Source organism: Podarcis pityusensis (assembly GCF_964106645.2).
Source record: "Podarcis pityusensis genome assembly, chromosome: 8".
In the NCBI taxonomy this organism is placed as follows: Eukaryota; Metazoa; Chordata; class Lepidosauria; order Squamata; family Lacertidae; genus Podarcis; species Podarcis pityusensis.
This window is the reverse complement of record NC_138033.1, coordinates 80,726,183-80,738,164: the sequence shown is the minus strand read 5'-3', so window position 1 is coordinate 80,738,164 and position 11,982 is coordinate 80,726,183. Positions and strand designations below refer to the sequence as shown.

The 11,982-nt window shown below is 44.2% G+C and overlaps 1 protein-coding gene across 4 annotated transcripts in view; it reads left to right on the top strand.

Annotated features, from left to right (window-relative positions):
• Positions 1–8,273: 8,273 nt before the first annotated feature.
• SPEN (spen family transcriptional repressor) overlaps positions 8,274–11,982 on the top strand; it is a 67,618-nt gene continuing 63,909 nt past the window's right edge. For 3 of the 4 annotated variants that reach the window (XM_081017230.1, XM_081017228.1, XM_081017227.1), the window contains exon 1: positions 8,274–8,541. In XM_081017230.1, coding sequence (XP_080873356.1) covers positions 8,459–8,541 — 83 coding nt within the window. In that variant the 5' untranslated portion in view covers positions 8,274–8,458. Of the gene's footprint in view, positions 8,542–10,233; positions 10,406–11,982 lie in introns of those variants that run through there. The other variant, XM_081017229.1, reaches the window with a different exon arrangement.

The following is an 11,982-nucleotide window of genomic DNA, read 5'->3' as shown; positions in this document are numbered from 1 at the left end:
GGAAAAAACTAAATAATGTGTGTTGTTTATTTATACGTTGGCATAAACAACAGCATTCATCTTCATGACTGCAGATTTCTGCAGATTATAATAAAGCCTTAAGAGCAGGCCATGCTGTGTTTTGAATGGGCAGCCCTCCATTTACTTGGGGCACAGGAATAGGAAGCACCACAGTTGGCTCAGCACCCCTCCAATGCTTCCAGACATCAGAGATCAAGCCTTTTCCTCCTGAATTCCCAACCCCTTCTCTTGGTGGGTGGTAGGTGAGACTTTGAAAACACATCCTTGGCAGCTTGGGAGAAAAGAGACTTCAGCTCTGGATGGGCTGGCATTCACTAGACAGTGAGATCATTACCTTAATTCCAAAGCAAGCCCCAGACCTATGAGCCAGATTTATTGCAATATATGTTGTGCTTTATTTAAAGTGTGCATTCTTCTCCCTCTGGATTTCAAACCACCAAAAGGGCTTTTTAACACAAAGGGGACACCTAATTTACACTGCCCAACCTCATCCGTTTTGGATTCATTTAAGATTTTGCCTTCAGCAGCATGGACTTCAAACTAATTTTTAAAAAGCGTTTGTGTATGGGGGAAGAAACTGATACAGCTTTAACATAAGCCTTTGGTGAGGTTATGGGATTATTCTGTTCCCTGAGCAGTGGGAAATTCAGTACAAAGTTGTCAAGAGTGTTGCCTTTCTGCCTTCTGCATCCAGTGTTGCTTATGAAAGTTCATGTCCACAAAATTCAATTAAGTTTTCTCTGCTGTCACAGTGATTTTCTGCCTGCTTCTCCATAAAGAAAAAAGAGAGCAAGTCTGGGAGTTCTTATGTCGGAGCCAAACAGTACAAATTGAGAGCATTTGCAGATGACTTAGTATTGACGTTACAGGAGCCAGAATCTAGTACCAAAAGGGTTTTAGAACTGATTCAAGAATTTGGTCAAGTTGCAGGATTTAAATTGAATAAGTTAAAAACCAAGGTTTTAGAGAAAAATTTAACACCAATGGAGAGAGAGGTTTCAGAATGAGACAGGTTTAACAGTGGTTAAGAAAGTTAAATACCTGGGGATTAACATGGCAGCAAAAAATGGGAATTTATTTAAAGACAACTATGAAAAATGCTGGGCTGAAGTGAAAAAAGATTTAGAAATTTGGTCAAATTTGAAGCTTTCACTGCTGGGTCGTATTGCTGCGGTAAAAATGAATGTATTGCCTAGAATGTTGTTTTTGTTTCAAACATTGCAAATTGTGGACAAAATGGACTGTTTCAAGAGGTGGCAGAGAGATATTTCTAGATTTGTCTGGCAGGGCAAGAAGCCTAGAATAAAATTTAAAATATTAACAGATGCAAAGGAAAGAGGTGGATTTGCCTTGCCAGACTTTAAACTTTACTATGAATCAGCAGCCTTTTGCTGGTTGAAAGAATGGCTGCTTCTTGAAAACACTGACATTTTGGATCTAGAAGGTTTTAACAATGTATTTGGATGGCATGCATATCTGTGGTATGATAAGGTCAAAGCACATAAAGCATTTAAAAACCATATTGTCAGGAAAGCATTGTTTAATGTTTGGATAAGATACAAGGACTTATTGGAAAATAAAACCCCAAGATGGCTGTCACTGATGGAAGCGAAAGCTCTGAAAAAGCTCAATATGGAGGCCAAATGGCCAAAATATTGGGAAATTTTGGAACAAGATGGAGATAGACTGAAATTACAGAGTTTTGAGAAATTAAAAAACAAAGTGCGAGACTGGCTTCATTATTATCAGATAATGGAGGCATATAATTTGGACAAGAAAATTGGCTTCCAGGTGGAAAAATCAAAATTGGAAACAGAACTGTTAGAACCCAAAACTAAGAATTTGTCAAGAATGTATAACTTGCTGTTGAAATGGAATAGTCAGGATGAAACGGTGAAATCTGCTATGATTAAATGGGCACAAGATGTTGGACATAACATAATGATGGCTGACTGGGAACAGTTATGGACCACAGGTATGAAGTTTACGGCATGTAATGCCTTAAGAGAGAATATTATGAAAATGATATACAGGTGGTACATGACACCAGTCAAGCTTGTAAAAATCTATCATTTGCCCGATAATAAATGTTGGAAATGTAAAGAAACCGAAGGTACATTCTTTCACCTTTGGTGAACGTGCCCAAGGATTAAGGCTTTCTGGGAGATGATTTATAATGAAATGAAAAGGGTATTTAAATATACCTTTCTGAAGAAACCAGAGGCCTTTCTCCTGGGCATGGTCGGCCAAATGGTGCCAAAGAAGGACAGAACTTTCTTTATGTATGCCACAACAGCAGCAAGAATACTTATTGCAAAGTATTGGAAGACACAAGACCTACCCACTCTGGAAGAATGGCAGATGAAGGTGATGGACTACATGGAATTGGCGGAAATGACTGGCAGAATCCGAGACCAGGGAGAAGAGTCGGTGGAAGAAGATTGGAAGAAATTTAAAGACTATTTACAGAAATATTGCAAAATTAATGAATGTTAGAATGATGTTGGAATGAAGCTAGGTGATTTAAGCAGTAATGCTATAAAGGTGTATGTAAAAAAGGATTGATAACAGATGAAAATTTAAAGTTATAGTATATTAAGTTAAAGGATCATGAGAAAACAAAGAGGGAAAGAAATTGCTGACTTAACTAATTGAACTGGAATACAAAAAAGGGAGGTATGAGGAGGTCAGGGAAACAAGGATATGAATGTAAGCTATGGAAAGATTGATCCATTATTCTTTTTCTTTTCTTTTTAAGTGTCTTTTATTCTTTTATTCTGTAGTTTGTATTTTTCTTGTATTTTTACTTTTTGTTTTTGTGTAATTATTTTTTTTCCTCTGAAATTTTAATAAATATCATTAAAAAAAAAAAGTCTGGGAGTTCTTACATAAGCATCTGTGAAAGCCAAATGATTCCACATCTGAAATGGGAATGGGAAACAGTCCTGGGCATATCAGTCCTAAATTCCCCAGGCTCAGAAATCCCGTTTGACTGCAAGTACTGTGGCCAGCATGCCAAACTCCAATCCTCACCATATATATATATATATATATATATATATATATATATATATATATTTTAAAGAGTGGTGTTACTTTCCCCACCTGCAGATGTTGTCAAACAATGTCTCAAGGAAAATGAAGTTATAATGTCCTTCTCTTGGGCAGCCTCATCAACATGGCTATATCTGGGAATGGCTCTTTGTTAACCCTTTCTTTGTAGTGCTACAGTAGAGTGTAGAAGTTGAGTTTTAATCCTATTTTTATTTTCATTGATCAGTCATATTATACAAAATAAAATAAAAATATCAAAGCAGCTTGCCAGGATAAAATACAACAAATACAATCAGTGCAAAACTGGAAAAGGAGGTAAAGAGGAACAATACAAAATACATAAAATGCTCACGCAGTAAATAATAATAATAATAATAATAATAATAATAATAATACCCCACCCATCTGGCCAGGTTTCCCCAGCCACTCTGGGTGGCTCCCAACATAATATTATTATTAATAATAATAAAGTGATAAAACATCAAACATTAAAAGCTTCCCTAAACAGGGCTGCCTTCAGATGTCAAATAAGGTCAAGCCCTACCCATCCCACTAAAATAGCACCACTGTGACAGGCAATTGAGTTACAAAATGCCTAGGTAAACTAAGACGTGCCTAGGGACTGGCAAGGATGGTGCCAGGCTGCCAGACCTGAGTGACACACCAGCTCTGAGGGGCAAGCAGAGGGCAGGACCACCTGGGTGGGAAGAAACAGGGAGTGGAGCGCAAGGAGTCTTGATTTTGAAAAAAATGCTTTGTGTGTCCGCATCTAATCTGGCCCCTTTATAAAATGTATTTATTTTTGTAAATCTACCAAAGAATAAAATAAAATTAGGATTAAGGGGTTTTCTTAGGATGGTGGAGAGCATGTGTGCTGTGTCCGATTGGTGTAGTGGAGGTGACACTTGTCTTTTTTTTCCTAATAGAGAATACTCTGCAGGTGCGGAGGGCCACAAAAAAATAGGTGGTCAAGGAGAGTCAGTTGAGGGAGAGTGAGAAATGTCCCTATTTTCATCTGAGGAATGTTGGAGGGTTTGGGATCATAGTCTGTGCTCCAGAAAAGGTCATTTGGTTCCAGGTGCTGTTATTATTTAAACTTTCTGAACTGCAGAATTATCAGCGTAGGCTTATGCAGGGAGCTGAGAAAAGTAACATATCCAGAGTTGTGGCAGGTAGAAGCATGGGTGGAGCCAGGATTTCTGTTGGAGAGGCAGGCCTTTTGTTAGTGGGGCCAGAACCTCAGTTGGCTCTGTATTGATTTCTATTTATTTAGGGGGGCAGCTGCCCCTCCCTGCCTCCCCTTGGCTACGCCCATGGGTAGGTGCCTGGGTTCACCAGAGTCCTTATTTCTCCTGTTGTGCTTAACTACTCTCTCTCTCTCTCTTAATTACTGAGTTGTGGAAGACAATCCATAACTGTTTTATAACCGACTAGCGTTTGACAATACCTAGCTTCCTAATTTAATGGGATCCAATCCACCTTTGGCCTGTTAGCCAGAATCCAGGATGCCATGTTTCCTTGTGAGTTGCCCTAATACCAGCAGTTACTACAACAGTTGGCCAGAGGACTCGGGATGGATGATGGGAAGGGTAAGGAAGGGAGAACCTGGGAGGGCTGGTTGGAGAGGTTTGGTAAGCCTCCCATGAAAAACCATGCTCCGAATGTTTCCTTGCCTTCTGGTACATTTAATATGCCCCTGTGATTAAGCAGCTGTGGAGCAGGTTTCGTGTCAGTGCCGTGGGGCATCCTCCTGCCACCTGGGGTGCCTCTGCTAATTATACCCCCAGGCAAGAGGAGGGGGAGGATGTGGCTGGGAATGCCATCTCTCTCTCCCCCTCCCTCCCCTCTGCCTTTGTTCAGCAGGGAACAACGGGTTGGGTTCCCATCTGGCTTGCAACTCAATGGTGATGCTGCAATCCAAGCCCATTAATGACCACCACTGAGGTATCAGCCCCAATAATTAACTTTTCTCATCCCAGCAATAGCAGCTGAAAAGAAACACTAACATGTGGAGGAAGGTTGCCTCTGTGGAAAACTTCAAAACCTGCTACACCCTAAGTAGCTGTTGGGGCTTAATTTCCACACCAATAAGTGTTGGGGTTTACGGTTACGGTATATCTGCAGTCAAGCTGCACCTCTGACCTCAAAGGGCCTTTTCAACTCTGGCTCCGGCCTGGTGGAACGCTCTGCCTCATGAGACCAGGGCCCTGCAGGATCTGATTTCTTTCCGCAGGGCCTGTAAGACAGAGTTGTTCCGCCTGGCCTTTGGCTTGGAGCCAATTTGATTCCCTCCCTCCCTCTCTTTCTTTTTTCTTTTCCTTCTCCTCCTGCGATGAGGCTACATTTTAATATTTTAATGTTCCATTATTTTAATGTTGTGTTTTATTTTTGTTTTTAAGTTGTAATCATTCATCTTGTTTTTATTATTGCTTGTAAGCCGCTCTGAGCCCGGCCTTGGCTGGGGAGGGCGGGGTATAAATAAAAAATTATTATTATTATTATTATTATTATTATTATTATTATTATTATTAAAGCCTCTCTCTCTCATCCCCCAAATGGGTGGAATCATGGTTACTTATGAGTAAGGGAAACACATGGTACATATTCAGAGGCACTTCATTATCACTTGTAAGAATATAGCAACTTTCTGTGCATCTATTAATTTAATACTCATTCGCTGCAGATAGTAGAGCTGTTGTTTAATCTTTACTGATTTTTGGTCTCTCTTTTATAAAAATGCCAGCAGTTAATTTGTTCACTAAATAGACCCAATTATCTATCTATCTATCTATCTATCTATCTATCTATCTATGAATGGAGAGCAAGGATGTTTTCCAGAGGGGTGGTTGTGTTCCCATCTGTTCCAGCAAAAACAACAGAGACTCTTGTGGCCCCTTAAGGACCAGCAAATGTATTATACCATAAGCTTTCATGGTCTAGAGAGGAATCTCCCCTCTCTTTAAAAATATAATGGATAGAGGGGAATAGACCTTCTGCACGAAGGAATTCCTATCCCAGTGGTTCATTCATAATGAGCTTTAAAAACAACAATTAAGAACCTTTGAATTAGGATAACCAAGCTGATCAGTAAATCTAACCTAATTCTCAAGGTATTGCTCATCCCAAATTGCTGGAATTGAACACCAGGAGAGATAGATCTCTCTTGTGTTTGTCTTGTTGGTTACATATATTGTTTTTTGAACGTGGGAAAACTCTTTGTATGTCGGGAAGTCTCTAGTGGGCAACAGACAGCTCACAGCAATCTCTGTTAAAATGTGGCATTTTACGCAGCAGCCATTGTTCTTGTGTTGTGCTTTCCCAGCCTTCATGGGAAACCTCCCATGTGAACTTTTTCCACCAAATAATCCCTCTGTGTCACAAAGGGTTCTGGGGTTCATGCAGAGGCGTGCTGACATTGCCACACATAAATTGAGAGCAGAGTTTTTAATTAATTGATGAACACAGCAGTCCTATGTATAATTACTCAGAGGCGGCATCCTTTCAGCAAGACCTAAGCAAGTGTGCTTAGGATTGCAGCCTTAAGGGATAATCTAAAGGGAGTTTATTCAGAGTAGATGCTTAGGCTTACGTTGTTAATCTCCATAATGTTACATATGAGAAAAACTGTCCTACAGAAAAAGAGCAAACTTTATTTGTATGGAGGTGATGTGTGTATGGGTTGCAGGGCAAGTGTTTATAAGTACTTGTATTATTATAATCTTTTTTTAAAAAAACAACATAAATTATATGTATATCTAAAACAACTAAAACAAATATAAGCAGATATGGAAAAGTATAGAAATATATAAAAAGAATTAGATCCAGTGTTAGTTCGGCTTGGATTAGGCCAATTGCTTATAGGCATCACCAATTTTGATCCCACGAAATTTCAGGACCCATCCTATTACTTACATGCCACTATCTATATGCACAATACTTTATGCAAGTACGGTAACCGGCATGGCAAGTCCCTGTTCCCACGGAGCATACAGTCCGAAACACAGATAAACAACAGATTTTCTTCTTACTATATGGTATAAAAAATAACTGGAAACCTATTGCAGCGCCATGGCTTTCATATATGTGTAACTGTTCATAGCCCCCGAGAAGCCACAGCAGTCTTGGCATTGACCGGCGAAGTCTTCACAGCTCAGCTTTTGCGACGGAAGTGGCACCAAAACGAAGGAAATGCCCAATTAGAGGTTGTCGGCAGACCTCCCGCGCCATTTTCCTCTTAAGTTTCCGCTTCCAGGAGCTGGGATTTGAGTTTTGGGAACCAACAAATAACTCTGGTAGCGACTTGAATGGTGGAAATAGTTATTTCCACATGATGCGACATTATACCAGTGCGAGGGAGCGGGGAAGCCCTGCCATGCCTGGGATATTCTGTGACCCTTACTGATGGCGCGGGCGAGGAGCGAAGAGAGAAAGGCGACCTTCCTCCTCCCTTGAGGTCTTTCTACTCACTGAGGCTCTCGGAGGGGAAGACAACACCGGCGCCCCAGCCTCGAGGGCGCATGCGCAACAGCCTGAGAGCCTGAGACCGCGAGCGAAGCGGGGAGGCGAGCGTGGTGCGCCTGCGCGCTTCCCGCGGAGAAGGCGTATTGGGGACAGCGGGATTCTCTCACCCCTCCCCCACCCCACCTACCTACTCCTTTCCCGGCCTCCGAGAGCTCGCAGCGCTCGGCCCCCCCTCCTCCTCGCACAATACCCGAGAGCGCATGCGCGCGCTTCCTCCTCTTTTCTCCCTCTGTCTCTCTCACACAAGCCCCTTTTTCTCTTCCTTACACACGCACACGCACGCGCTGGTTCGCCGCGCGCCCAGCCGCCCAATGAGGAGCGAGCCTTGAAGCGCGAGGACCCGGGTTGGTGGCGGCCGGCGGCCGAGGGCGCATGCGCGCGCGCGCGGAGGTTGGGGGGTGAGACAGCGAGCAAGCGAGTGAACGGAGCGAGCGGGGGACGCCGCGGGGGCTGCTGCTGCTGCTGCTGCTACTGCTACTGAGGAGAAATTGGGAAGAAGCGCCGCGGAGGGAGGAGGAGGAGCGGCGGCGGCGGCAGCGGTCCCACCACCAGCGACAGCCGCGAGGAGAAGCAGCAGCAGCAGGAGGCGGCGGCGGGTGTCGGGAGGGCCCGGTGGGATGGTGCCCCCCACCGGCGCCGCGGAGGGAGGAGGCGGCGGCGGCGGCGAAAGAGGAGCGGCGGCGGCGGCGGCAGGCACAGGCCGAGTGCGGCGGCGGCGAAGAGCGGCGGCGGCGGCGGGAAGAAGAGGAGGCTGCAGCTGCTTCTGCTTCTTCCCCCGCTCGCGGTGCTGAGGCGAGCCGAGCGGAGGGCGGCGGCGAGAGCAACGCCCGCCGCGGAGGAGCCCCCATCGCCTGGCAGCAGCATGGTCCGGGAGACCAGGCACCTCTGGGTGGGCAACTTGCCGGAGAACGTCCGCGAGGAGAAGATCATCGAGCACTTCAAGCGGTGAGTTGAGGAGGAAGGGAGGGAGGGGCTGGTGGTGGAGTCAGAAGGACATCCCCGAAAGGGCAGGGGGAAGAAGTGGGGGGAGAGCAGGGGGTAAATAGAAGGCGGGTGGGGGAGGCAAAAGGAGGGGGAAAGGGGTTCCTCGCTTCAGTCCAACGTAAGAGGAAAAGGTGCATGTAGGGATCTTCCCGCTCCCCCACATAATTTCAACCAACGCGGGAGAGGAAGAGTGTATTTTATTTATTTGTTACATTTATATACTGCCCTTCATCCGAAGGCCACAGGGCGGTTTACATTACATTTAGTTACATCCTGCCTAGCTGAAGATAAGCGCTCCAGGTGGGTTTACCTAGGTAGGCAGGTAGGGAGGGAGAGAGAGAGGGAGGGGTGAATGGGTTTACCACCACGAGTCTATATATATATATATATATATATATATATATATATATATATATTAGATGAACACACTCCCCACCCTCGAATTCTCTGTATAAATAGGGGAAGAGAGACACACTGGTGGGAAAGGAAAAACCCTTAACGTTTGAAAGGCAAGAGGCTGAGTGAGGGGAAGAGTCTAGACTATGAGCTCAGCCCCTAGATAAAAGTGGAAGAAGGGAATTCCGGACTTAAGGAAGTGGGGGGGGGGAATAGGAAACTGAGGCAAGACCTAAGTTATAACAAGGGCAGTTGCTTCTGAGAGCGCGTTGGGAGGTGAAGGCAGGGAACAGTGACTCCTCCAGATAATGAAGGGTTGTTGGTTTCAGGAGAGCATAAGCTAACAAGTGGGGGTGGGGTGGGAGGAAGAGTAGGGTAGTTGAATCTTCCATTTCACATCATGCAGGGAGAGAGGTTAGCAAAATGAGGGAAGGAGTACCATCCCCAGGGACATGGCAACTATGAGGAATCTTCAAGATGTCAAGAGAAGAACGAGGAAGGTGACTACTCTCACCCCACAACACATAAAGTGCCACTTCCAGGATTGAGGGGAGAACCTTTTCCTCTTGGAGTTGTGTGAAAGCAGAAGAGAAGGTGGGAGGGGTGTGGGGGAGAGAGAGATCAAATACCCCTAGTTTGGGAGGGGGTGCCTGTGGAGGCATGGATATAAATCAGGATGGGTTAGGAAGGGAAGGGAGTTTCGTGGTTGTCCATGTGGAAGGGAAAACCTAAGATTGGACCTGGAATTAAGTGCCTGATGAGAGAGCCCTTTCACAGGCCAAGCCACAGAAGGCAGGTGTGCCTGGGAAAACCTGTCTTGAGTATTATAGCAGCTGCTGCTTTTGCTTGCCCCTACGGATCCGGTAGAATTGGAATACCTTGGATCCAAGAGAGAAGGAAGTTCAGGGGGGCTGGGATTAAGGATCCCCTCCTGCACTTGGAATCTTTGACACTCTAAAGGAAGGAACTTCAGAAAAGAAACTCCAGAGTCTGAGGAAGAAGGATACCGCCAAGTGCCATCAGCATTGTGGATTGGATTTTTCTAAGGGCATCCTGGAATGGAAACAACTTTTACCTGAAGAGGCCTGCTAATTCCTCTTTTCCATATTTTTGTGCCAGCACTATCCACTGATGGAACTGAGGGTTTTTGTTTCTTGGATTTTTTTTTGCTTTTCAGTGTATCATAAACACAACATGGATAAACTTGCTGTTTTCAGGGGTGCACAAGTGTCAGTCTGAACTGTTTATTGATTGATTGATTTTGCTTGCTTGCCTCTTGAAGCAATTTATGAATGAAATGTTTGGGACCTGGTAATTCAAGCACAACTTTGAGAGAGTAGAAGCTGAAATCCTGCTTGAACCCAACTTCCTTTGGTTTCCTTTGTGATGGAACAGTTTTCTGCCATGGCTAATTCTGAAGACCAGATTGGTATTGTTACTTTTGATATTTTTCTTGCTGCCTTAGGCCCAGTCAAACAAAAATAATATATCCTTGCCTCTTATTCATCTAGCAACAGATCATATTTGGCTTAATTATTAACTTAATAGCGCCAGCGTGTGTGTGTGTATGAGAGAGAGAGAGAGATTTGTAAGCCTTCTTAGTAGTGGATGGATCCTAGGTGATGTATGATTGCAGGAGTAAGCACCATGTTCGCAACTCACTTCTGCTGTTACAGTGGAAGCCTGTTAATGGCATTGTGGAAGGAAACTGATAGGTAGAATTCTAGACAAGTGTTTTGGTCAGATAAAATAGTTTCCAGTTTGAGACTCTGAAAGGGCTTGTAAATTTCCTTGTAATTTTCTTGCTAATGTTTAGAGTAGGAAAATTATGGAGTGAACCTAATGAGTCACCATGGGAAAAATAGACTTGGTCGCTACCTCATGGGGAACAAGCTTGGCTGGTGAAGCAGGGGGAGAAAGGAGAGTAGAACTCTGTCCTGCTTTATTAAAGGGAAGCTCTCTAGTTACTTGGCCTTCGCTTGTTCATCAGTGTTTTACGTATATTCCGAATTTGTCAGAGTTAACTCATTTTGCAACTTTTAAAGCAGATCATTTATCTCCCTCCTCCCCAGTATTGCAGTTTTGGGTGTGGGGAGGAAGACCAGTGGTGCTACGTCCGATAAACTGGTATTTGTTCTTTCTTCAGTCATTAATTTTTCATTTGTTTTTGTGTTGGGGGTGAGGGAGGGGAAAGGTTTTAACAGTGCTCCTCTATGCAAAATGCAACATGCATGGGAACAATGGTTCCTTTTATTTCTGCTTGGTTTCCCTATGCGTTGCTTGTTTCTTAGTGTTGGTTTCTGTGGCTGAGAGAGGAAGAGACACATCCAGGCAAACTGTGTGTTGCAGGATTTGCTGTGACCAGCAGCATGTAGCTTGACTTGTTCTTTCGCAGCGCTGCCTGTTTCTAGAGACATTTTCCTGCTTTCTTCCCTGTTCATATTCCATAGGTTGGGAGGGAGGAAGTGTTCAGGGAAAGGACTCCCTTTCTGAAGTGGTGACTGGTGCAGTGCTTTGGCTGGTGTGAATGCCTTTCTAAAATGGCGGCCCAGTTTATGTAGGGAAGAACAGAGCTGATCTCGGGCTGCACACAGGGAGGTGGGGGAGTGCTAGGAGAGCAGCGTAAGGAGAGAATTTCTCCAGCTCCCTTGTTACAGTTGCCTGAGCTGCGGAGCTTCCTCCAAAACATGCAGAGGGAAAATATTTCTCAGAAAAGAGCAGTTGCTGCTGCAGCATTTGTGGTCACGAGGGACATCCCCTCCTTGCAAACGGTCTTCCCAGGTTTTGTAAAGGGCCAAATCTGTACGAATAACCTTGTGCCAAGTGGCATGAAACACAGAATGGCAGACAAAGGATTAAGAAATTAATCTGAATGAATTAAAATCTAGGTATAAGAGGGGCATAATCCAGCCAGTCAGATCCTGGTAGCTGTTACATAAAACTGAAGCAGCTGCCTTATTTCCCATTAAGAAATGGTCAGTTGCCCTATTATTTATTATGCCTTAC